Source organism: Bos taurus, chromosome 6 (genome assembly GCF_002263795.3).
Source record: "Bos taurus isolate L1 Dominette 01449 registration number 42190680 breed Hereford chromosome 6, ARS-UCD2.0, whole genome shotgun sequence".
NCBI classification, from domain to species: domain Eukaryota; kingdom Metazoa; phylum Chordata; class Mammalia; order Artiodactyla; family Bovidae; genus Bos; species Bos taurus.
This window is the reverse complement of record NC_037333.1, coordinates 70,838,146-70,865,909: the sequence shown is the minus strand read 5'-3', so window position 1 is coordinate 70,865,909 and position 27,764 is coordinate 70,838,146. Positions and strand designations below refer to the sequence as shown.

Genomic DNA, 27,764 nt, shown 5'->3' with positions numbered 1-27,764 from the left:
GACAACTTCAGAAACTGGTTTATAAATACCAATATGACTTTGATAAATGAGGAAATTAGGAGCCAGCATAACACACAAGGAAAAACAAGCACTGGTCATACCACTTTTATTTATGTTGTATGTTACATTGTTTATTCAATATAGAAAAAATATGAATACACTCACAGTATTCTCTTAATTTGGTAATTCCACATGGTCAAATATTGACTGTTACTGTATTGGGTTTTCTACCCAATTAAAAAAGAGGAAGAAAGGACCTGGCAAACAGTTGTCATGTTAATAACAGCAATACCTTTCTCTTGCTCTTAAAAGACAAATTTTGAAAAGACTTCTGATTAAACTACTGCTTACTGGCTCAGGAAAATGTTTTAAAAGATAGAAATTAATTAATTCTTTCCCCCAGGAAGAATTTTAGGATAAACATCTTAAAACACCCTGGTTATCCAGGAGAAAATTTATATTCTTTACAAAGGGGTCAGTCAGTGCTGAAAAAAAATCAAGTGGCAGACCCCCCTGAACAACAGTTCTCTACATAATACTACCCCCACCTCACCCCCAGCCAAAAAGAAAAAGCCAATAAAATAAAAACGGAGACCTTATGTTAACATAATTATGCTGGAGAAAAGGAAAAATTCACACAAATATCCGGTTTCTTTTAAAACTCCATTTTGCAAATACAATCAGTGATTATTTCTTTTGGACATAATACTTCCATTAAGTGGGTCAAACTCACAAATCAGTACTACAAAATACAGTATTTTCCATCACTTTTAGTTGTAATATACACTATGTACATAAAGTTACCTATCTTAAACTAAATACAAATGAACAATAGCACATTAAAAACCAGAATCGGGACTTATAAATAGTGCAGAAAATGCAAACGCCAAAAATACGATGCCTCCTATGATTGTCACTGTAAGAGAACAGAAAAAAGTTAAAAGGCAAATTCCTCTAAGCCATGATGTTGCCTATTCTTCTAGCAAACTAACATTAAAAAAAAATTAGAAATACTTCAACCTCATTTCCACAGTAAAATACTTAACGTACCCAACTCTAAACAGTTAAGAATCAGTTTATTTTCCAGCACTGTTTTAAAAACAATTATATTAAATTCAGACAGTGCTGATAAGCAACAATAGAACTATAACTCATCTTAAAAGCCAGTTATGGGGGTTGAAGGGGTGGAAAGGCTCAAAAGAGAGGGGATATATGGATACATATAGCTGATTCACTTTTGTACAGCAGAAACACAATACTGCAAAGCAATTATACTCCAATTAAAAAAAATTATAAAAATTTTCAACAACTTCTGAACAAGCAAAGAGACTATTTCTATTCCATTTTTAAGATCAGCTACATAGGAAATTTTCAGCTGAATCAGTAAATATAATCTCCACCTACGATTCCCAATTCTGTATGTTTTCAAAGCTTAAAAGTTCTCAAATGTCCACATAATTGTTTCATTGACTTAAATGTTGACAAAAAGCTACTATGAATCCAGTAATGCTTTGATGTGACTTTATGTTTTACTAACATCTACACATGTGAAAAACGGCCCATGTTTGCACTAGCAGAACCAATACGCTGGACTTCTGATTATCGTAACATAGACATAGTTCACTTTCGAAGACACACACTCTTTTTCTAACCTCAGTGATTCTAAAAGTTAAATGGTATTTTCTAGTTAAAAAAATAAGACTGACCAGTTCTGACGGAGATTTTCTGTGCTATCATTCTTCCTCCGATGACTGCCAGGCCAGTGCAGAGGCAGTGTCCCACTGTTCCCCCCACTGCTACACCATAGGGATCCTAGAAACAAGGGCAGCGTTAATCTAAAGCCAAGCTGGAAACTGCCACCTGAGAAACACGACTACTTTCCAGCCATGAAAAGAGGACAGTAACAACACCAAAGCAGAAAAAAGTTCGACAAATTCAGGTGTGTTATTTATAAAACGGGTAATGGCTGCTTGAAGGAATATGTTCCAATTATACCTAAGACTAGAGATAAAAGGAAAATAAACTCAATGTGCAAGATCAAAAAAACCTAATCCAGTCTCTCAGCAGTTGCTGAACCTATCTCACATGCAATATTTCACTCAAGTGAGTGCTAAGGAGACAGCCTGGGCACCTCTTCCCTCAGGCAGTATTTGATACTCTTAAGAAACTATGCCAGCCTTTACAGTGTTGTCTGACGATGCTTCCTAAGAAGAACCCTGCCTCTCAACCTCTGCTGAGCTAAAGCACCAGGACACGGTATCATTCAGTACACAACTGCCACCATAGCAGACTGGAGGCACTCAGACTGGGAGACCAGTGAAAGTTTTCCAGAAAAGACAGCGCTGAAGGACAAGCTGGATCACCTGACTTGGCAGCAGGCCAGCAGCAGGAGACAGCCCTGGAACACCCGTGTGTTTCTAGAGAGAACCAGTGTCGCAAGCAAGGAGTCCATCATGGTAGGAGGGGGGGTGTCATGAAGCCTCAAGTTTAGACTTTTTAAGACACTGACTGGTTTGTAACTGGGGAGTGATATGACAGGTTGTGCTTTAAAAGTTAAGTCTAAAGTGAACTGGAGGGAAAGAAGACAAAAGCAAGTGATCAACTGAGAAATTCCTCCAGTAGCCCTGGGAAGAGAATGCTGGCCTGTATTGGCATGGGAGCCCAGGCAGAGAAAAGCAGATAGATTTGAGAGAAACTGAAACATGACTGATATATCTTAATGACAAATGACAGGTATGAAAAAAATCAGACACTCAAGTTCCTTACCCATAATTCTCTAGATGAATTGTAGTGATACCAAGGTTGAGTAAAACAGGTAGAGGAATAAAGGAAAATGGAGAAACTATGTGTGGATGCCAACAGAAGTTAAAAGTAAAGTAAAGAAGTTCAAGAATCATTTGGGTTCACTGGAGAAGAAGCGATAGGACCGAAAATAATAATCCCAGGAGAGAAGGGTGGAAGCTGTTGACGATACAGTCATGAGGAAGGCAGCACTGAAGGATGACAGCAGAAGAGCAGCCCAGGGGAGACTGAAGAGGTGACCAAGCAAGTAGCCTCCCTACAAGACCACGGCAGGACCCATCTGTGGCTGCAGTGAACTTAAAACACCGCTGAGTCAGAAACTGTGGAGTCCAGTGTGTTTAGTAAGCAAGGAAGTAGAGCCAACTCCTGTTCCCATCACAGCCAAGCTCTCCAAGGCTGAGGGAAGTAGGGCACGAAGAAGCTTTATATTTCGAAGAGAAGCAGAGTTAAGGGGGGTAGAACTTTTTTAGGTGAGAAAAACTCGTGCATGCTAAAATGCTAACAAGATTGGCCTGGAAGAAAGGCAAAGATTCTAAGCTTTAGGTGGGAGCATAGAGGGCGGAGACCCGAACAGGCGGGAGAGCACTACCACTGTGATGGGTGGCGATGAAGAAATGACTTCTGCTTTCCTCCGTGAAGTAGGAAGCAGGCCCATTTGCTGGGGTGGGCAGTGTGTGCGCGAACTGGGGAAATGGAGACAACTGGACATGTGTTCACGCGGAACGGAAGAGTGGGACTGCGTTCCGCAGATTCTGTGCGTCACACCCTGTAAAACTAATAGAAGATGATTTCATTCTATTTTAAAATGACACCTGAAAAATCACTGGATTAAATAAAATGGTTCCTTTAATACAGAATTTTTCAGTCTTTGTTATTTTGTATATTCCATCTTCAAAACGAAAAACATTATAGTGTTTGCCAAATTTACTGGACCCTGGAACCTTTTTCCTCAACCTTTTTCTTTGTTGTTGTTTAGTACCTATCAACATCTCAAAGGACACTAGAGGATTCTGTGAAATTCAAAGTGGGAATGCTGAATTCTACTGGAAATAGAAATGAAGTTTAGTCTAAAATGGAGTGAATTAGACTACAGCATGGATTATACAAAAAAGTTACCCCCCCCAAATTAAGAATATTAAAGTAACAAAAATAGACAAGTACATCTGTGCCCCTGAAGAGCTCATTACCTGTCCCCGTGGTGCCGAGTGTAGAAGGCGGCTAACGCCCAGTGCCCCCTGTGTCTGGGACCCTACATGCATCGGCTTGTTTCAGCCCAAAACCACCCAGGAAGCAGATGCTGCAGTAATGTGCTCACGTGGCAAGAGACTCGACCCCAGGAAGCATACGCTGCACTGCTGGCAGGCAAGCAGTGGGCCACAGGAACCCAGGGAATGCTGAGCCTGTCCCAAGTTATTCTGTGCCACTTAGGTGACAGTATTAAGAAAAAAGCAACGATTCTGCCATGATAGCTCACATGGCAGAACCACCACCACCACCACGAAATGGTCACTTACTTTCAAGTCCCAGTTCTGGCAATCTGAATGCCAGTAAAAAAAGGCTACAAATCAAGAAAAATATAGGACAAAGCCATTAAAATGACATTTAAAAAGAAAGTTTATTTTTAAACATAGGACTCAAATGAAAAATTGAGTTCCCTATTTTCTCCCCAAAATACAGCATTTTTGAGGCTTCTTTGACAAAACTGTCCAGCTTTAACTATTTTAGCCCTGGCCTTTCAATTCTTGTTTTATATTCTGAACTGCAGCCTATGCTGAGCAACTCATTGTTTTATGGTAGATACCTCCTAAGAGTTAAAAACAAATTCAAATCAAGCTTGCTATCTAAAATCTTACCATCTGACTAAAAACAATGTAATTTAATAGATATAAAATCATAAATAGCATCAGTTAGGATCAACAAGAGCTGAAAAGTAGCAGCATTTCTGTCCCACAACTGTCTCCTCAGCAGATCTTAATCCATGTGAACAACAGACCCTCATGTAAACTTTACTAGTCCCTTCAGAAAAAATAAGGATTTAACATTTTCTTTAAAAAGCTATTTTTACAGAGTGGCACCTGACAGCGCTGAACAAGACAGAGCAGAAGAGCCTAGTCTTGGCTCTAGTCCTTGTCCTTGCTACCAACTGCCAGCTGGCTTCTGTCCTAGTGACAAGCCACCTCTCTGGGCCTCAGGAATTGATCCATAAAGAAAAGGCTAGGACAAGATGATCTGAGATCTCCTCTGCCTTAGTATCTTAGGACTGAGTAACCTAGGGCTAAGACAAATTTTCTAAGTAACCTTTGCAACACTCAAATTATTTTTTTAGCACAAGGAATGGAAGAAACCAGAGACACCTACTTTTAATGCTTTAGGCATTTGCCAAACTGGCCTTTAATAATAATATACCAGTTTATGTTCTCAACAAATATATAAAGGAAGGTTCTGAGAAAAGAAAAAGAAAAAAAAAAAACTAAGCCATAACAACAGCCACACCGTCATTTTGGCAAAACTGAAAGAGGAGTCAAAAGAGAGTAATCTGATTGATTGCAGAAACTGGGAAAAGGTCAGTTCTAAAGGTTAGCATTGTTATTAGATCTAAAACGTATTGTCAAGCATACGAAGTCATCCCTTGACCCACCTTGACTCTGTCCAGTGACCTCTGGAGCAAAGTAATGTTAGTTTTAATACAGAAGCAGTTGTCTCCAAGTACCACTTACCTCTCTAGCTGCCAAAACAATTGTAGTCAGTTGAGAGCGATCACCCCATTCTGCTAAGAATGTTAATGTAAGAGCCTGAACAAAGATGGGTGAAATAAAATGCAGCCACTTTTTCTGAGGTATTGTTGTGCTTGTACCCGTTTCAACATCTCCTGGTCCATTTAAGAGTTTGGTTCGTTGAAACTAAATTAAAAAAAAAAAAAAAAGACATTAACCCCAGAAACCAAGTCAGTATAGCCCAAAATGCTTAATCGTTCTTTTAAAGAGTGTTTAAAGTCTATGGGAATATGCTCTCAGAAGCTAAAGTTATGTGATCCCAACTTATCTTTTGAACCACTGGTCTCACATGGCAACAAATGCAACATTCTCAATTTTTCCAATTCTTCCCAACAAAATAAATAAAACATTATTTATCGACCACTTGTTACCCTAGATGTTGTGGAAAGAAACAGGGAAAATTATAAACAAGTTCCTGTTTTTCAGGAGCTTATAATCAATCTAATTAAGAAACCTGATTACACATTTATCCCTGAAGCCTTTCTCTACCAGATTTCCACTCACCCAGTCCTATCACAGCCACATGTAAGAATGGAAACCAAACAAAAGAAGCTATTTCTGTGTAGCCCACACACCTCACAGATACGGATGACCACTGAAAAGCTTTATATAGTGCTTACTCTTCATAGTTGAGTGCCTTTTTAACAGCACTCTGACTTACTTCTTCATCTTTTTTCTTTAATTCTGCTTGAACTTCTTCTAGTTCCTCTTGACCTTCATCTGGACTCATCTTTAAGCCTTCCCGAAGCATTCTAATGCCAAAAATGGCAAATAATGCAGTTGAAACATAGTATGTATACACCCTGGGGATGACAGTGGTGGCATAACCAAACAAAACTGCAAGAAAATGCAATGATATGTCTGATTAATTAGCAGATTATACACCAACCAAAGAAACAGCTAACTTCAGAAGTCATCATTTACCCCTGTTTTAAAGGGAAAATGGTTCACATTAGAAGCTAACAGGTAAGAACCTTAAATTCTACTTCTTTCTCTCCACTAATATTGAGCCCTTAGGTCTAACCAATGACCTATCTATCACAGCTTAGCAAGAAATCAGTGGTGCAGCTGAAGGTGGCAGAGGTTCCACACAGATCTCTCGTGAGATCTAAAGATAATCATCTCCTCTTCAGACACCTTCCGCCAGAGGCTGGCTTGCCACAGGTCATGCAGGGCACAGTACTTTAGTTAGGAGAGTAACTTTGATGTACGCTACACATCTCATGATCTTATAACCTGGAAGCTATACGACTGTCCTACGTGGTATTTCTTCATCACAGATCTAAGTTACAAACCTCTATCGTGAAGAATCATGACAAGATTCTCATGTGGCATGATTGAAACTATGCTTCTTTGCAACTATTTAAAATAAATATACTTTACGAAGGAAAACAATTCCATATATATATATACACATACACACATATATACATAACAGACTCAACCTTATTCAGTATTATTCTTTCCTCTCATTAAAGTAGAGAGGGATAACTGTATAAGTTACACAAAAAACTACACCTGGAACTATATCAAGAATCCAAACCCTAACTGTGAAACACATTCACGTTGCTAATATGAAGTTAGTAATTAAAAACTATGGCAGGGCCAGAGGGCATTTCCATATATATAATAAATACAATTACTCTTCACTTCACCAGCTCTTTTTCTAAAATGGGCACAACACTTATAAAACTGCCTAATCAGATATATAACTGCATAGGTGAACCATTCCCTGATTCATTGTATTACAAAATGAAAAACTTTAAAATCATGTTTAGAAATGTAAACCTATGCTTCTGTGCATATCAATATTGCCCCCCCCCCACAAATACACAATACAGACATATTTTCTAGTTCTGTCCACTGAAAAGGCCCAAATGTCTTAGTAACAATGAACCAACTTTGCACTCAGATCTTGGTTTCTAATGTGCTTCCCACTAAAAGGCTCTTCAGAGAAATTGCTAATTCCAGTACTGGGCAAAGTAGGTATAAGATGAACCCGCACTATCTTGTTATATTAGAAAGGAAGGAAGAACAAAAACAAAAAATAGCATGTCACAAGGACACAGGAGTCATCAGCCTGGAGGGGTTTCCAGCTGCCCTCTTGTTAATTTAAGGAACAATCTAGTTAAGTAATTAATTATAAACCACTGAAAAAAAGGAGTTCATCAGTTTATATTAATAATAAACAGACAAACCAATGTGAATGGGGAGAGTTCTTTCTTGGAATAGCGTATCAGGGCTCACTGGTAAATGTGGATGGGGTTTTGGAATTAGCCAGTATTTTGCAAGCATCGAGGCAGAGTTCAGATCATGTGAGAGCCATCAATTGATGCTAAACAATGGGGAGTAGGGTATGTGTACTGTCTTAAAGTGTCTCCCAAAAGATTACAAATTAACTGTGAGGGAGGATGAAGACAGTGTACCCTTTACTAGGAGATCATCAGTGAGGGACAAATGGACGCCACATGCTTCCAGGTGTGACACTCTTCAGAGGGGCACCGTCGGCTCTGCAGGGTTCTAGTCAAGAATGCGTAACCCCAATCTAGTCACGAGGCAAAAACCACACAAAGGCAAGATGAGGAGCTGCCCATTAAAGGGGGAGGGGGATGTAGTTTCAAAAAAGTATTATAAAACACATAAGAAAAGCCTATAGAAACATCTCAGATTAAAAACTAAAGAGAACTAAATGCACTATCTGACCTAGACTAGATCCTCTACAGAAGGATAGACACTATCATCAGATCAACTGACAAAATTAAAATATGGATAAGATTAATGTATCAATCTATGTCTATAAAGATGTGTACTGTGTATATATACTTTCTCTATAGATATATAAAACGTGCATATATACACATATTGTACACCTAGAGATACACAGAGATATAAAGAGAGAGGTCACAAATGCTAAAGCAAATGTGGTAAAAATGTTAACAGGTGATTCTGGATAAAAGGTATATAGGTATCCGACTATCTTATTTTGCAACTTTGTAAATTTAAAATATTTTCCATAAATGGTTTTTAAAATCTTAGAAAGAAATGCAGCAAATCTTTTAAATCTCAATTTAGTTTTCCTTTTATCTTCAGATAATCTAAAAGAACTACTTACTGACACAATCCCATGATTTCTGCCTTGACATCTCCACAGAGAGCAAAAACCTATCTGGCACTATAACATTGTTCTTCTTCCCCTGGTTACTGTCCCTCTATCTCCTCTTTGGAAGCCTTTCCTCAGACACCCGAGTACTTTGGTTCTGCGAACAATGAGAGGTTATTTCTCTTTAAGCAAATGGTTTGCATCAAGTCAAAAATCACTGACTTACAAGTAATTAAACTGAAAACATGTGGCACAAGAATATTAGTTGAGGGGGGACTAAGTGGGCCAAGGGTTAAAAACTATGCAGAATGTCAATATTTACGGTACCTTTTTTTTTTCCAGAAATAAGAATGTAACTAGAAGCAGGGAGTGTCTTAGAAACCAAGAGAATAAAAAGATGAGAATGCCCATGAATGTGGTGTGAGGGGCTCATTAAAATGAAAACTGAACTCTGTAATAAGGAAAGCTGATGACTGAAGGCTTTGAAACACAAAGACTTTCCAGTTTGTGGAAGATGAAGTTTGTGAGATCTATTTCCGTAAGTTCAACTTCCACAGGCACATTCCCTTAAAACTCCTCTTGCCTGTAGCTGAGGAGTTGCGGGTCCTCCATGCCCACATCCCTTCACAGCTGCCCTCTGCCCCTCTACCAAGATGCCTTTCTCACAGCATAAAAAGATATCCTAGGGCACCAAAGAGAGGGTCTGAAATACTGATACACCTAGTCAAGGCATCATAACCCAGAGATAGGGCTTCGGGTCTTCCCTGTCTTACACAAGTTTCTAATGTCATGGCATTGAAATAATAGCATGACAGGCACCGGAAACAATGGCCATGGATGAGAAATAGAGTATTTTGGCTTCAGTGGGAATAGTTTTTACTTAGAAATTGTGCTTCTTTCATTCCCCCAACCAGGGGCATGCTTTTCCCTAAGGCAGAGTCTTGCTATAACAAAGAGAGCATCACAAAGATACTAAATCTCAGTGGCTTACTTCCCCATGCAGCCCAAGCCTAGCTGTGCTTCCAGGCCCAGTCCCACCAGCCAGCCATTTTAGAATCAGAATTCTAAACAGACAGCTGCCATGGGACATATATATCATGTTTATTAAGTTAAAAAACCAAGTAAATGTTTTCTGATACGCCTGACTTAGATGGTTTACTATGGACCAATTGTCATAGCAATTAGGCAGTGTGACAGACATTTTTCATAAATTGAATGAGCTAAATCTGTAGCTCCAAGGCCCCATTAAACATGTGATATAACACAACTTTAAAATCCCTTATTGATAAAAGTACACTGAAATTAAAAATATTTCAATTTTCTCAACTACTTCCTTCTAAATATATCCAGTTAAACAAAGGACCTCTAAATAAAAGACTAATATGTATCAGTACAGTCATTTGATGAATTTTAGAAAAACTTTTTTTGGTATACTTGATGGTATCCAACTGCTTTTAACAAAATTGACAGAAGGCCTTATTAAGTTGTCAGTTGGTAAATCACTTAAAATCACTTGGTGATAGACTAGTATGTGATTTTTGGCATATAACCCAGGAGTTCAATGGACTGAGTGACAAGGCTATAACAAAATTCCTTCCTATCTACTTTTATGAATAAAATATCTCAGCCCTTATATCTATGTTTTTAATAGATCTTATATCTATTTTTATAAGATCTAATAGATCTTATATCTATTGTTTTTAAAGATCAGAACTGACTTTAAACCTAGCTTCATTCTAGCAATAAGTATCGTCCATGGACAATTTTAAAAGTACAGTTCTATCATCTCATTACGAGATGCATTTCCAACTTTTAAAAACTGTTTACTTAAATTTGTGATATTTTATTTTGATCAACTCTGTCCTAATAACTATAAGTCAACTGATAAAAAATTTTAACATTTATAGACTTAATAAAGGAAATTTTCACTATGTTCTACAATTCAATTTAAAGATGTTTTTGCTACAGATAAATATGACAATGTGATCCACAAAAGACTTTCAAGCAAAAAATTTCATAGGGATAAAATTCTGTGAGGAAAGTAAACGAAAATAAGAATTAAAGGAGAGAAAAGATGTAAATTTCCAAATGTTTATTTATTATTAAAGGAATGATGGTGTTAGTGAAGGTAAGGATCAAACTCCCAAAGGTATTTAGATTCCACTGGGTGTATCTTATTTTTGGCCACACCTCAGCATATGGAACTTCGCTCACAAGGGATCGAACCCACATTCCCTGCAATGGCAGCACAGAGTCTTTAACACTGAATCACCAGCAAAGTCCACCACTGGGTGTATTTTAAAGAACAGGGCAAGCAGACCCAAGACCTAGACAACTGGCGCAGGCCCACTCTGGTCAAGTCAGGAAGAAAATCAACGGTAACCTTACAGCTGCCTCTTGTTTAGTTGCTCAGTCGTGCCCGACTCTTTGCAACCCCATGGATTATAGCCCACCAGGCTCCGCTGTCCATGGGATTCTCGAGGCAAGAATACTAGAGTGGGTTGCCATCTCCTTCTCCAGAGGATCTTCCTGACCCAGGGATCAAACCCAAGTCTCCCGCATTGGCAGGTGGGTTCTTTACCACTAGTGCCACCTAGCAAGCCCACAGCTGCTCCATCTCCCAGCTCATCCCTTTGAGGCCCTCTTCCAGATCTGCCTTGAGTTTTCTATGGTCGCTCCTTCCAAGGAACAAACTCACAAAAACTGAGAAGCTGCCTCTCTTGATGGGTCTGAATTTTAGTGAGAAATTTTGAAAAAAGCTAAAGACAAGAATGCCAGATGGAGGCTGTTCAGACATCAAGCTCTCTTCAGGGTGGGATGTGGCAGGAGGAGACACTCTCAGAACCACTGTATTACCCAGCAGCCCACCCTACTTCCACCAGGCATCCCTGGTCACAGACCCAACACATTTCTAGGCAAGCAGTTGGTTCTAAACAAGTATCTATTGAATTAATTAGCTTTTATTGTAATTAAGGGCTTCCCTGAATGGCTCAGCAGGTAAAGAATCGGCCTCCAATGCAGGAGACACAGGAGACTCGGGTTTGATCCCTGGCTGGAGAAGATCCCCTGGAGAACCAAAATGGCAGCCCACTCCAGTATTTTTGCCTGGAGAATCCCATGGACAGAGGAGACTGGTGGGCTACAGTCCAAACCCAAAGGGTCACAGAGTTGGACATGACTGAGCAACTACGCATGCATTGCAAATAATGTGAAAATATCCAAATAAATGGTTCAACGGCTGTGCCCTGGGCACAGCTGGGCCATACCCAGATGCAAAGCCTTTTTATGATAAGGAGGAAGAGAACTAACTGGTGTAGAACTAACCAGATGGCTTGCTTGTTTTACTGCATTTAATCTTACTATTCTTTAAGGATGGTGCTATTATTATCCTGAGTTTACAGCAAAGATTCTCCAGGGGCTTAAATAACTTAGAAAGTCATAATGGAGTAAAAATATAATTATTTTCCAATGACTTTTTAGCTTCAAACCTTTTCCCAATAAAGTCTTATCAAACAGAAGACAGTAAAATTTTTCTCAAAGGAAAGACTGGGGGCCTATAGCTCCCCCGACTGTGTAGCTTCCAGGCTTCATCCACCTCTCGCTGCAGAACCTCTTATCCTGAAGAAAGCCATTGGAAACCCTTGGATTCAGAGTCAGACACAGCTGCCTCAGAATCTCAGCTCCACTGCCTGTGAGCCACGAATGGATAATATGTCCCTCTCTCTGTCCATCTGTAACAGGACAGGGGCTTGTCCCAAAGAGGGCCTGAAGTGTCATGCACACAGATGGTGCTCAGCAAACAGCAGCCACGTGACCTGCTCCTGTTTGCATAATGAGCAAGCAGTAGAGGCTGGATTCAGCCCCAGGCTCAAGATGTCAGATTTCATGCCTTTCCTGCCACTTGCGCCCTCCAAAAGCAGCTCCAGGCCCCTAAATAGAACACAGAGAAAGGGCTCAGGATGCAAAGGCAAGCCAGTTTAGGAGCAAATCTGGAATGCTAACAAGAAAAAAACACTGTCAAACTGGAAATTTCACAAAGGAAAGCAATATCCCCACACATACAGACTGCTGAAATTCGCCAGCACTGAACTCAACCACCTAGGGTGCATCAGTTCAGTGTGGACAAGGCTGATGAGAAAACAGTGCGGCAAACAGATCTGAGCGGCGCAGCAGGGTTTACCTGCCCTGAAAGACTGTTACACATGCATGACACCAGGGACTTCTTTCGTTTGGGAATTTCTTTCTTCATCAGTTTGCAAATGTAGTATGTATTTAAATACTATATAATAAATGTTAGAACACTGATAAGATAAAAAAATACCAACTATAACAATTTAACGTTCAACATACCAAAAATTACATCTTTGAAACTTCTTGAATTTAAGATGAAAAGTGAGAAGGAGCACACAGTCTTTCAAAATGATTTTAGAGATATACAGGGAAGAGACTTGAAGACCACTGATACAGCCTGTTCCTTCAAACAGTCCACATGAGAGAAGCTGTCAGTACCAGCAGTCAGAGGGAGACAGGCCAAGGGTCAGGACAGAAGAGATTAGCCCTGCTCAGACCTAAGGGACAGTAGCTAAACCCAAGCAGAGTGGGAAGAATGTATGAAGCCAGGTTCTGAGGAGGGAATGGGCAGAGAGAGGACAGTCTTTCAGTTGTCCTTAAAGATGGAAGTTTCAAAAATAAAATTCTCTGGTATTATTCAAACTCATTCCAAAAAGTGACTTCACCATTTACAACCTGTCCCACTTATCCTATTTCCTAGAATCAGAATTTGCTTTTGAAGAGAAAGTTGTTTTTATTGTGAAATATGAATAATGCTAATGCTAATACCCAAATGTGAAAAGTAGTAAATTTTTAAATTCAATAAAATACTCATTCTGTTTAAAAAGACAGACTTAACAAGCATCTCAGCAGCCAGTAATGGAGCCTGTCCTGTACTGTGCTTCAGGAGAAGTCTGCTGCACACTGAAAGAGTAGGGGTGAATGAGTACTTGAAATATAAGGGCTCGTTTTAATACAAACCACAACCCCATGAGGCAGTTATATACTATCTCCAGTTAATGGACGGGGAATTGAAGCCCAAAGAGGCTAGGTAACTTGTCATTAGGTTAAAACACAGCAGAATTAAACTTTAATCCAAGTCTGATGCTAAGGGGGAAACTCGTTCTTTTCCACCCAACTACATGGCTCAAGGTAGCTTTCGAATCAGAGACTAAACTATGTTCAATTATTTAGTGTTAGGTTTACGTTCTCTTGGTCTTAATTTTTTTTTTTAATTGAAGCCTATATAATAGTAACTCAAATAGTAACGCAAACTGGGACTCTAAGAATGTTTCATTCCTTTACTAATAATGGCTAAGAATAGCTTAATAGTACACAATACACTGAACATGATACCTCATTATTTGATTACCAAATGTCCACCAACAGGAAACACGCATTTCTCCGTGGTGGCCTGAGTCCTACTTCTTAGATATCAGATATAAATAAATTTATCTGGACTTAAAAAGACAAAAAGAAAGCAAAAATATCCATAGCGAAAGCAAGGATCAAGGTACTGACAGCTCCTTTCACCTGGACTAGCTAAAGGAATAAGCTTTATCGGCGGTCTTCAAACCTCTTCCTTGCATATCTCTAAAACCATTTTGAAAAACTACTTAAGCCCTCTCACTTTTCATCTTAAGTTCAAGGAGTTTCAAAGATCTAATTTTTGGTATAGTGGGTAAAATTGTTAGTTGTTTTTTTAAAATGTTTGTCTTATAAGTGTTTTAACACTTATTACACAATATTTAAATTCATATTACATGTGCTTGTTAAAATCTGTCTTTTTAAACATATTATAATGAGTACTTTGAATCAAATATATAATTTTACTATTTTTTCCATTTGGATATTAGCATTAGTGAATAAATGAGGAGTATGTATCTTCGGTAAGTGATGCTGGGAACACTGGACAGCTACGTGTAAAAGAATGAAATTAGAACACTCCCTAAACACTAGGCACAAAAATAAACTCAAAATGGATTAAAAGCCCTAAATATAAGACCGGGCACTATAAAACTCTGAGAGGAAAACGTAGGCAGAAGATTCTTTGACATAAATCTCAGAAAGATCTTTTTTGATTCACTTCCTATAGTAATTAAAATAAAAACAAAAATAAACAAATAGTATCTAATTAAACTTAAAAGCTTTAGCACAGCAAAAGGAAACCATAAACAAGAGACAATCCTCGAATGGGAGAAAATATGTGTAAACAAAGCAACTGACAAGGGATTAATCTCCAAAATATACAAACAGCTCCAGCAGCTCATTATTTAAAAACTAAATAACCCAATCAAAAAATGGAAGACCTAAATACACATTTCTCTAAAGATATACAAATGGGCAAAAAGCACATGAAAAGATGCTCATCATCACTAAGTATTAGCGAAATGCAAATCAAAACTACAGTGAGGTATTACCTCACACCCGTCAGAACAGCCATCATCAGGAAGTCTATAAGTAATAAATGCTGGAGAAGGTGGGAAGAAAAGGGAACCCTCCTACACTGTTGGTGGGAATATCAACTGGTACAGCCACTATGGAGAATTATATGGAGTTTCCTTGAAAAACTAAAAACAGAACTACCACATGACCCAGCTGGGCATATACCCAGAGAAAACCGTACCTCAAAAAGATACATGCACCCAAATGGTGACTGCAGCACACGACAGCCAGGACAGGGAAGCAATCTAAATGTCTATCAACAGAGGGATAGGTACAGAAGATGTGGTACATACACACAATAGAATGTTACTCAGCAGTAAAAAAGAAAAAAAAGAACAAAATAATGCTATTTGCAGCAATATGGATAGAACTAGAGCTTGTCATACTTAGTAAAGTCAGTAGGACACAGAAAGACAAATATTACATGACATCGCTTATAGTGAGTGAGTGAGTGAAAGTCAGCCAGCCGTGTCTGACTCTTTGCAACCCCACGGTCTATCCATGAGAATTCTCTAGGTTTCTTGCCTAGAGTGGGTTGCGACTCCCTTCTCCGTGGGATCTTCCTGACCCCGGGATCGAACTCAGGTCTCCTGCATTGCAGGCAGATTCTGTGCCGTCTGTGCTACCAGGGAAGCCCACAGATTACACGTGGAATCTAAAAAAGTAAAAAAAGGGTAGGGGTACAAATGAACTTATTTACAAAACAGAAGTAGAGTCATGGATATGGAAATCAAGCTTATGGTTACCAGGGAATAAGGGCAGGGGGAGGCTGGGTGGCAAGAGATGAACTGGGAAAATGGGACTGACATATACACACTGCTGTATGTAAAACAGGTGACTAACAGTAACCTGCTGCACAGCGCAGGAAACTCTACCTAATACTCTGAAATGGACTAAACGGGAAAAGAATCTAAAAAAAAATGAGGAGCATGTATCTTGATTGTGAATAGCTAAAAATTTAATTTTAAAAGTGCAATATGGTTTTTAGGAATTTTTGTAGTGAAAACATTTTCTGTTTCCTAAGTTCTGGAACATGAACCAAATTCCAACCTAACTGTTGGCACGACCCAGGGACTCAATGCTGTCACGAGCATGTGTGCTCAGCCACTAGGGGGCCCTCAGTGCGGCCACACTTTCTCTCGAACGCAACAGACTCATCAAGGGGAAAAAGCACTCACCTGATAAACACGTCATTAGGCCCAAGGCAAGCATAGCACCAGCCAATACTGTCAAACGGTTATAGCGCATTGCCATGATGGCTGCTATAAAAAATGTCTTATCACCCAGTTCAGATACAATGATGACTGATATGGCAGCCACAAATGCATGGATAAATCCCAAATTAGTTTGGGTAGCTGGATCGTCTTTATTGGTATGAACTGGAGCAGCTGGTGTAAATCCTTTCTGAAATTAGAAAATACATATTAGCTGTTTTTTTAAAAATAATAATAATAATAAAATAAAATAAAATAATAGCATTATTTTAAATTATTTAACTTGTAGGTGAATTAAGATTGTTTTTCTATTGTAGTCATTAGACTCATTTACTGTCTAACCACTGCTTAGTGATGACAGCAACCTCTGATTGATGGTTGCTAAAATGGAAATCCAAGCACAAGTCTACAAAACAATTTAGAAAAAGAAAAGAGACCAGCTCTAGCCACACATTAAAATTACCCTATTTTCTAAATGCATGTGAATTGAGCTCTTAGCTATGCCTCATTCAAATCTTTGTTCATAATTTAGGTGTAAGACCCAAGGTATCCTTATCAAACTTTCAAGTAACAGGAAGCTGAGAGAAATTTCATGAACACTTAAGAGAACAAAGCAGGATCCGAAAGCTCTCAGTAGACTAGAGGAAGAGCTGGCTCTAGCTAAGCTGAGATCTAATATCGCTGGATATATGGATGGTCCTACACCAATACCCTAGGCTGTAACACGGCCTAATAAAGAAGATAAGCTGAGTCTTTGTTGCTGTTAAGGCCATTTTGAGTTGAAAATGTGACAAAGTTCCAAAAAAAGCACCAAGCACTTTAAAGAGTTAATGACAAGTCCATCTTCTGTGCCTCACAGTCCTTCCCCAAAGTTCTGTACTGGCTCTGAGGCACCACATTTTAAGGCACCACCACCCTCTGAAGGCAACCTCAGACAGAAGAGAGTCTAAAACCAGGGGCTGGCAAGCTACTGGTAAGAGTAGATTCAGCTGAAAATTATTTTTTCATTTTTTATGGGATTGCAAAAAAAGAAAAAGGGAAGGAGGGAGGGAGAGGGTTGGAGAGAAATAGGAAAGGAACATTAGGCAACAGAGACCCTAAGGGAGCCTACAAATACGTGGCCAAACCTAAAATATTTATTATCTGGCCCATGACCAAAAAAAAGGTTTGCTAACTCAGGCTGTAAAACAATCACATAAGGACTGGGTGCCTAATGTTCCAATAACTGAGAAAGTCTATATGAAAGTCTCTGTGGGCCCAAGAGATAGAAGTAAAAAGTTACAGGTGGCAGGTTATATATAGCTTAACACAGAGAAAAGAGTTCTGCCTCATGGGGGTTTCCAGAGGTTGAAATGGACAGCTAGCCTGAGTGCATTCTTAGTCATGTCCGACTCTCTGCGACCCCATGGATTGCAGCCTGCCAGGGTCCTCAGTCCGTGGGATTTTTCAGGCAAGAATATTGGGAGTGGGTTGCCGTTTCTTCCTCCAGGGGCCTTCCCGACCCAGGGATGACACTAGAGTCTCCTACACTGACAGGCCGATTCTTTACCCCAGAGCTACCTGGGAAGCCCATATGACATAAACCTGACTCCCTAAGTCCACGATAAGGGTCAGAAAACTTTATTAAAGCACTCCTCAGACTAGACCTCTAAGGTAAAGATTTGGGAAATTTAACAATGCAGAAAATATTTGGCGTTAGGGCTAAATTGAAAGGGCAGCCGTGGAAGGCCAGCTCATGATTAACCAAGTACCATTTATTCTAGCTTTCTCTCCGTCATTATTTTAATTCCAACTATGCTGGTTTTCTTTTGAAAATGAGTTTCCTTTCTATTTAAATACCCTGAGAGAATTAAACATGATAAAAAAAAATACGCATTTTCATTCAGTTTTCACTAATGCAACATTTTCCTCTTGGAAATACTTTTTGTATGAAAAAATCTTGTTCCAAAATATTTAGGACCTGAAATCCAAGAAAATATTTTAGGAATAAATATATACCATTTACAACCAATTTCAAACAGAAAATGTTTACTTTTAAAAACAAACACAATAGTGATCAAAACACATATTCTCATAGTTTTTTGTTTCCCAGCTATAAAACAGAGGCCACGTTACTTAGCCTCTCCATTCCTCTATGAAATTATGAGGATTAAATAAAACTTGCCTTTTAAGCACAAAGCAAAACAAAAACTGATGCTTGTGAACTGTGGTGTTGGAGAAGACTCTTTAAGAGTCCCTTGGAAAGCAAGGAGATCAAACCAGTCAATCCTAAAAGAAATTAACCTTGAATAATCATTAGAAGCTTAAGTTGAAGCTACCAATACTTTGGACACCTGATGTGAAGAGCCAACTCATTGGAAAAGACCCTGATGCTGGGAAAGACTGAAGGCAGGAGGAGAAGGGGACGACAGAGGATAAGATGGTTGGATGCTATCATCGATTCAATGGACATGAGCAAACTCATGTGTGAGCAAACTCAGGGAGATAGTAAAGGACAAGGAAGCCTGGCATGCTGCAGTACATGGGGTCACAAAGAATCAGAAACAACTCGGTGACTCAACAACAGCAAAACAAAAACTATATATTCTTGAAATCTATATACAGAGCATAAAAAAAAAATCAACTTATAGTTTTTGTTATATATTGAACTGGTTCTGGACAGCCCAAATTAGTGTTAAACAGCCACCAACCATGGTGTGATTAAGAATTTAAAACAAAAGTACCAGGGTATTATGAGGGGGGGTGGTGGTGTGTGTGTGTGTGTGTGTGTACACTCAATTGTGTCTGTTTGCGACCCCATGGACTGTAACCCACCAGGCTCCCATATCCATGGAATCTTCCAAACAAGAATACGGAGTGGCTGTCATTTCCTCCTCCAGGGGATCTTCCCGACCCAGAAATGCAATCTCCATCTTGGGCAGCTCCTGCATTGGCAGGCGAATTCTTTACCACTGGGCCACCTGGGAAGCCCACTATGAAGATAGAGGATTTAAAAACTTAAAATGTTAATAAATGCAGAAAATGATGTTACTATTCATTCATCTGTTGTCAATTACCCAAGTAATTACTATGTGCAGGGACTAGCTTCTTTTCCTAGTTCATCTTCAGAGGGGCAGAATGTAATGGTTTAATACATGGGCTCTGGAGTCAGATTGTCAGCGTTCACAGCCAAGACATTACTAGTTACTGTATGACCTTGGGCCAGTAAGTTTACCTCCCTGTGACTCAAGTTACATCTCTATGATGAGGGGTATCTGTCATAGATTGATAAGGCTGTTGTTAGGATTAAATGAATACACATAAAGCCCTGAGAACGGTGCCTAATACACAGTAAACAGTTGCAGTTAGTTATTACAGCACACCACAAACTTGACCAGTTAAATCATCCCAAAACTAATTTCATCATGACCTTCTTAAGCCTACAACATAAAATACAAATACTTAATTCTGGTAACTATACAACATGTCCCATGTAATCACATACTGATTCCCAAAATGAATCTTATATTTCCTAGTGAAGGATGAGCCAGAGCAACACTGTCCAACAGTAAATAATGCAAGCCACATACTGTAATTTTTTAATTTCTAGAGAATTCTTTAGCAGTCCAGTGGTTAGCCAGATATTAAAAAATAAAAACAGATAAAATTATTTTTAGTATTATTTTATTTAACCCAATAGACCCAAAATACTACTCTAGGAATATTTTTCAAATGACTAATGAGATATTTAACCCTCTTTTTTTAATCAAATCTTCCAATGCCAGTGTGTATCTACTCACTGCACACATCTCATGCACCTCTCAATTCGGACCTGCCACATCTTTTCAAGTGCTTAAGAACAGTCACATGGCTCACAACTGTAGTATTGAACAGTGCAGTTCAAGAGTACCAGTTTTTGGTAACCACAAGCTTTCTATCATGCAGTCCTATTTCCCTTCCTACCGTCTTATTATCCTCCTATTTATCTAGATTCCTCAAGATCCAATTTCTGTGGAACCTCTTGAGCAATGCCTACCCCAGCAACTCCAGCCCCTAAGGATCCCACTCTCCTCAAACTGAAGGCATGCTGTGGGCAATGAGTCATGGCAAGTACATGACTGAAACAGTCTGAGACAGGAACACTCAGGAAGTTAAACTTTATGTACTAGAAACAAGTATAAACATATTGTTATCATTTGTAATAGTTAAAAGAGACAAAATAACTAAATGCCCATACACAGGGAACTGGTTAATAAATGGTAGCTGCATTTACTGGAATATTATGGGCTAAAAATAAGAATGTTTCATATACACTAATAAGAAAAAAAATCACTAAGACATTTTTAAGTTGAAAAAAGTATGTTCTATGTATGTGGTCACTGTATTATGTTATGGGGTGGAGAGTCAGGCAGGTTTATAAAGCATACACACAGTTGCTAATGCTTAAGAAATCTCAGGAAACAGTAACAGTGGCCAGGGAAGGAACCAGGATGACTAGAACAGGTGTGGGCAAACTTTCTCTTAAAGGGCCAAATATTTAACCTCTTGGGCCATAAAGTTTCTTTGGTAATTACCCAATTGGTGCTAGGGTCTGAGATCAGCCATAGGTAATACTTAAATGAATGGCCTGCTGCTGCTAAGTCGCTTCAGTTGTGTCCGACTCTGTGAGACCCCATAGACGGCAGCCCACCAGGCTCCCTCGTCCCTGGGATTCTCCAGGTAAGAACACTGGAGTGGGTTGCCATTTCCTTCTCCAATGAATGGCCTAGCTCTATTCGAATAAAACGTTACTTACAAAAAGAGGCAATCAGTGGTAAACTAGTTTGCTGACCCCTGAGCTAGAATACAAAAGGAGACACACTTTTCATTCTACATTCTTCTGTACCTTTTGGATTTTTCACTATGCTCATGATTAAAGACACCTATTGTGCACCACTTCAAAAATCACTTGACCCAATCTCTTACCCCAGCCATGGATGATCAATTCTGCAAGCTGTAACTGGCTTCAGGCAGATCCAACCAGAAAGTAACCGTTCTGCACACCCTTATTCACTACACTACCCAGAAGTGTGGAGGAGTCGAACCCTACGGGCCAACCTTTTACCAATACCGAGGAAGCAATTCTGAGGTTCATTTCATAAAGCTGCTGGAAAGTCTCAGCAGGATGTGTGCTAGTCACTCATGGAGCAGACAACTTGAAAATGCATGAGGTACATCAACCTCCTTCCCTGGACTGACAATTTGAAAGAAAACAGGCTTTATTCTGAGAACAGGGAGTAAACCATCAGATGAATGACTGGAGTAAGATAAGAAAGATACACTGGGCCCACACTGAAAAGCCTGTATGTTTATGGACCAGCTTAGAGGCAAGGCAGAAGCCTTTTAAAGTTTTTGAGTAGAAGACACAAATGTAATTAAGGCACTGTGACTAACAGATCAGGACAGAAAGTAAAGAATACCAGCCACTGAACCAATTAATTAGGAGGTCTACTGCACAAGACTCATGTTGAAGACAAAATAAAGGAAAAAATCCTGTACATGATGAGAAAGAAAAATACTAGAATTTTTAAAAGGCAAAGAATCAAAGATGCTATTCATATTCCTCTAAGGTATATGGGAAAGAGGAATAAAAATAAAGGGCCTGGTTTCACACATGTTCGACTTGAGGATAAAAAGCATTTCAAATAAAGATTTCCAGGAGGTTTGGAAATCCAAGAGATTTCAGAAATGAAACACCTGAGTTTAGGCCAGCATAGTCTCAAAGTATGTATTTGGTTGCTGGCAACCTGAATTTATCAGCTGGAGCTTTGCAAGACTAGATTTCTAAGGGAAAAGGCAGAAATTACATTGAAAAAAATGAGCTGCAGACAATGTCTATATTTAGGGAAGGGAGTGGAGGAGGGAAACAAAGAGAAAATTGTCTTGGATATTTAGAGAGGCAGGCAGAAGAACACCACAGATGGTCAAGTTAGGGGCAATCAGCATTTCACTGAGCTACTAGCTAAATGCCGGGGATTTTCATACACCCTGTTTTATCTGATACTCAAAAACCTGAAAGCTGTTATCCCAATTTAACATCAAAGAAGAAACTGAGAACCAATAGGGTTAAATAACTTCCTCAAGTTCATGCAAACTGAGGTAGAGTAGGACTCTTAAAAACGTAGAGAGTTAACAGTGTTAAAGAATAATTGAAAAAGAGCCCTGGATTTAGCAATTAATTAGGTTACAGGTATCCTTCAAAAATGAACTTTCAATATAAAGACATGGGATGATGCCAGATAACAGAAGACTAAAGCAAGGTGAAAAAGCGGCTAATTCTCTAGTTAGAAATTTCATTTATAAAGCTGAAGAAAAGAAACTAATACAATCAAGCAGTTAAAACAACTGCCTTTTGCCTCACCCCGTCCAATCACGCAAAACCTGTGGGAATGTGTAAGCAGATAAAAAGGAACCTAAGAAAAGGAGAGGGTAAAGTTACGGAGGAAGTAAAGTGCTAGAGGTCAGGAGTACGGGCACATGGAGAGAGGAGGTATGGAAAGTGTGATAATTACGTCCATTTCAGAAGAAAGGCAGAAAGTACTAGCATAGAAGCCAATACTTAGATTAGTACAGGAAGGCCAGAGGCAGCGACTGTAATTCTGATTTCGGCATTCCACTGATCAGTTACACAGCGCGAAAGTAACGAAATACATTCTGCTCCTCAGTACAAATACCATTCTTGCAGATTTGGATCTAAAATCCATATTATTTACATCCTGAGAGTAGGGTCAGTAACTTATAATTAAAAACCAAAGACAAAAAACTTAATAAAACTCTTCTTTACTTAAAGTTAAAATTAGTTTGAAATTGCAAAACTGTGAAAAAGCACCCTCATTTAGAGAATAACCTTTTATTCTTTAGAATAAAAATATTCTAAATATCTAAAGATTCTTCTCTTTATCTTCAAGAAAAGGAAGAAAATAACAATTAACAATGAAAAAATTTCTATTCTAGTTCCAGAGTTCAAATGAACACATATGTATTAAAACTCATACAGATAGCTGCATCAGAATCTCCATCTACACATAATGAAACTAGTGAGGATGAAGACGCTTTCTTTTAAACAAAATCTACAGCCTGCTCCCAAGAAAAAGATTGATGTCCCTGCAAAAACAAAAACAAAAGTCCCTCAACAAGTTACCACACAAGAAGTGAGATTATCTGAAGATAAAGGAGTTTTGGAAAGCGCTTAAAACTGGCTTACAACTGTCTCCTTCCCATTGCTTTATTGTATCAAGTCAGAAAAACCTTTCCAAAGTTGGAAAAATGTGTGTAAAAATACATGCATAACTTAAACTGCGACACCATTGATAAACTTGGTTTTAAAAGATGGCATTAAAATAAATAAAATTACATTTTATTATAAATATTCATGATCATCTTTTTATTTGTGGATGGCTTAGCTTTTTAAATATTTTTTATGAATTTACTGTTAATTCATATTAGAATAATATATTTAACAATTACATTTTTATCTTAATGAATGTTTATGTTTGCTTTTATAAATGTTATGGTTTTGCAATGTGTTTATAAATTTTGACATTTGAAATGTATTGTTTCATTAATTTTTTAAAAATTAACTGCTCTGATAGTAGAACACCAACATAATAAATGCAATAACATCAGATCACTTCATTCTGAATTAACAATGAGTAAGACAAGGGTCTTCATGCCTGATGGCTTCCGTCTTAGCTGTAAAGAGGTTAGAACTGGGAGTTTGGATTGGATGGAGCAGGACTGAAACTTAATGAAAACAGAAAAAAGTTTAAAATATTGTCTGAAAGGCCTTTGTGTTAAAAGATACTACATAAAAGAAATGGCAAGAAATAGTAAAGTAGAAACACAGTACAGAGAATTTGTTCTGGGTCAAGTGGTAGGCTTCTGCGGATTTATCAACAGAGCTTTACAACCAGAGCAATCCTTCCTTAGTCTTCCAGAATACACAGCAAATTGCAAATTACCTCTGTTAAATCTATCTGAACTCCCTGACCTAAAGGGACTTAATGCTTCTTGGAGTTCATACTCTGACAGGAAAGGAATAAGAAAAAAACTGAGTATGTCACTAGAGGTAAACTGCATAAATGAAAGGATCCCAGTGAGCAACAGTGCTTTTTTCATGGGTTTGTGAAATGGGGTTTATTTTTAACTGTAAGTTCAGAGTAAACTCCCTCAACTTTTTTTTTACCTCATTATAGAGAGAGAAAAAAAAATCCAATGTAGAAAATCCTATTAGAAGTTCAGTAATCTTGCTTCAAAGCACCCTATAAGATACAACTACATTTTTACAATACATCTTACATTTGAAAGCTCCCTAATAAAGGAGATTTTTTTTCTTCCTCTCCGTTTTCAGAAGAGGAAACTAATATAGTGGCATGAAAACATATATTGATGTATCCTACACTTTAAAAAGATCTGCTGCAGGTAGCTGCAAAGCAAAACAGTTGAAACTTTTTGATATTCGGTGATGCTGAATCCTTGCTACATGGCTATTAAACTTAACTCTGATCATATCTTACTTCTACCAAATGGACAAAAAAAAGCAAATGATACTTACATTACATAGTTTAGAAACTATGTGGGGAAAAAAAAAACTCTTCCAACATACTGTAATACAAGAGGGAAAAAAAAAAAAAACACTTGAGCCAAAACAAAAAGTTACATGAAAATACAATTAAAAACAAAATAATTAGATTCTACTAAAATACAGAAAAATTTCCTAGTGTCTAAGAAGAACCACCAAGAATATACCAAAATAGTAAAAACACAAATTATATTGTGCCTGTCTGTTCCCTCCAAACCCCCAGTTTTAAAGACAGGACTCTTAGGACACTTGAATATGGTCACTGGACACTCTTGCCTTTTTTTTTTTACACAGCTATACTTCTCCCAGCCGTCTAAAAGGGTATCAAGCGGCATACCTACCACTATTTGTATCTTAAAAATCACTATATGACCAAAACTTTAATTTAAGACCTGGAAAATAACATAACCCAAAATACTTATTGCTTTAAAATAAACTTCTGATAAAGAGTGAAATGACAGAAATCTAAAAGATGAACATTAAGAATGAGTTTCATGAATCAGCATTTCAGTTCCATTTCGGAAATGGACATGGCAAGCTGGGTCAGCTGGACCCAGGAGTCACAGGCAGGAGAGAGAAATCATTCTAAGTCAGAAATTTCAGGGAAGTCTTCAGAGAGGAGATAACCTGCTGCTTCTTGAGAAGTGGGAAAGGTTCTGAGCAGTGGGCTTCAAGCTCACTAATCCCCTTTTACTTATAGGTCTTTGTTGGAAAGCAACAGAGCACATGGCAGGCCTTGGATGTGAGTACAGTGGTGACTGGGAGTGGGGCTAAAAAGCCTGGAGGGGTTGACTGCAGTCAGATTACCAAGAAACCTGAATATCCTGCTGAAGAGGCTGGACTGAAATCAGCAAGCCAGGCAACTCACTGAAGATTTCTGAGAAGTAAAATGCAATTCAATGGTAGGAAGATAAGTTAGGTGAGGACAGGCTGGAGGTAGCCTGGGGTGGAAATGTGATGGTTGAGTGCCCATGTCCTCTACTAGAAAAGACTACAGAGGATCTGAGTTCAGAAATCCAAACTGGAAATGAGAAGAAAGCCCAGGACCCAGAGTGGGATTAAATATAAAAATGCTGCTGAGATTTTGAACACTAGTCACTAAGTGATTATATTAACATAAATTAAGATGTTAATATCTACTTAGTGAAGGCCAAAATGCAAGATTCTGGTACACTTATAAATTTAGTCTTTGGCATCCCACACTGCTTGCATACAAAGACAGACTATTCCTCTGCATTCCTCAGGGTTACTTACTGCAAGCCAGAGCACGTTTTTAACAGTCACCCTTCCTTATCCACATATATTTGGCAAAAATCACAAGTTGTGCAGAACTGAATTTGGTCAACAGTTCGGGATAAGCTGTTTCAACAATGAAATGACAGATGTTATTATTCTCAGAGAATACGAAAAGCCTTCCAGCTGCCCTCCGTTAAAAACTTTTTACTTGGGATGAGTATTTCCAGCTCTCTAGGATCCATCTGATCAACAAGACGCCCCGTTCCTCAGCAGCATCTGCATCCTCCCGAACTAAAGGTTTACAGTGGGCTCCCAGCTCTGCTCTCCCCTCCCCCATAAGGAGCCGGGCGAGGCCAGCGCCCACCCAGGAAGGGCACACTCGCCGGTCTTCCACCCCGGGAAGCCGGGGCCGAGGTCCCCTCCCCGCGCCGGCAGCCTGAGTCGAGGGCGGCGCTCCGGCAGCGGCGAGCCTGGTACCCGGCGCCGCCGGCTCTGCAGCCTCGCCCTCCCGGGCCCGTCCCGCTTACCTCGACCCGGGCCGGCTCGGGGCCCTGCACGGCCGCGGGCTGCGGCTGCAGCTGCTGGGCAGGCGCTGGCGGTTCCTTGTTCCGGTGGCTGAGGGCTTCGTCGGGTACGGCCCGGACCCCGGCCGGGGCCCACAGCAAAGGAACCAGCAAGACCAGAAACAGCCCGGGCGCAGATGCGCGGCCGCTACCCCGGGCCGCCGCCGCCATCCCGCCCGCCGAGACGGCCGCGCACCGGCGTCTCAGGAGGAAGTGCGGGTGACTGGAAGCTTCGACCCCGAGCCGTTCCCGGACGCGCCCCCCACGCCTCGCCGCCGCGGCTCAGGGAGGAGCCTGCAGCATGCGGGAAGTGACCAACAGAGGACGTGAGACAGGGCGGGCCGGCGTCTACCGCCGGCGACTGGTCCTCCCCCGGCCCTGACCACACGACTCTGCCAACTGTCTCAGTGCGGCCCGGCCCAATTCCTCCGGGCCCCGCCCCTGCCTGTGACGGCCTCCCATTGGCCCGGCGTCCGCCTCGGCGTCGTGACGTCCTCGGGCAGGTTGAGGTGCGGCTCGCGCCCTCCTTCCATTGGACCCGGCGCTCCCGAGATGTTGGGAGTCGTGTGACCCTCCTCGTCTCGCATCCTTCCCGCGGCCCACTCTGCACCCTCTTCATCTCGCTGTGCCCACCGTCCCAGAGCCGCGCGGCTCTTTATTTCTTGTTTCCTCCTGAGTCTTCTGCCCTAAAATGCAGACCCTCCCACCCCACCCCCATCTCTTCTCTTAGCCTTTCCTAAATGTCAAGTTAGTTCGGGCGTCCTGGTTACGTGGCACTTGCGGGAATCGCCACGCCTTAGACGGGTTCCTCACTTCACCGATTCTCGGTGCCGTCTCCGACCTGGCGATCTACTGAGGACAGTATTCTTGAGCGTCAAGATGCGATTATGTGAACAAACCTTTGAAATGAGACTTAGGAAATAACAGAAGAAAAATTTGAAGCTTTGTTTTAGATATTGTTTGCCTATAATCACCCCCAGA

At 39.8% G+C, this 27,764-nt stretch overlaps 1 protein-coding gene across 1 annotated transcript; it reads right to left on the bottom strand.

Annotated features, from left to right (window-relative positions):
* Positions 1–81: 81 nt before the first annotated feature.
* Positions 82–27,184, bottom strand: TMEM165 (transmembrane protein 165). Its single transcript, NM_001206006.1, has 6 exons — positions 26,748–27,184; positions 16,350–16,575; positions 6,238–6,413; positions 5,520–5,702; positions 1,707–1,812; positions 82–916 (listed from the first exon to the last, which is right to left on the bottom strand). The coding sequence occupies exons 1-6, from the start codon at positions 26,952–26,954 to the stop codon at positions 840–842; spliced, it is 975 nt and encodes a 324-aa protein (NP_001192935.1). The 5' UTR covers positions 26,955–27,184; the 3' UTR covers positions 82–839.
* Positions 27,185–27,764: the final 580 nt, after the last annotated feature.

Coding starts and splice junctions, on each gene's coding strand:
- TMEM165 (NM_001206006.1), bottom strand. CDS start 26,954: ATGGCGGCGGCGGCCCGGGGTAGCGGCCGCGCATCTGCGCCCGGGCTG. Junction 6,414..16,349: donor CCTAATGACGTGTTTATCAG/GTGAGTGCTTTT, acceptor ATTTTCTTGCAG/TTTTGTTTGGTTATGCCACC. Junction 917..1,706: donor GAAAATCTCCGTCAGAACTG/GTCAGTCTTATT, acceptor GTTCTCTTACAG/TGACAATCATAGGAGGCATC.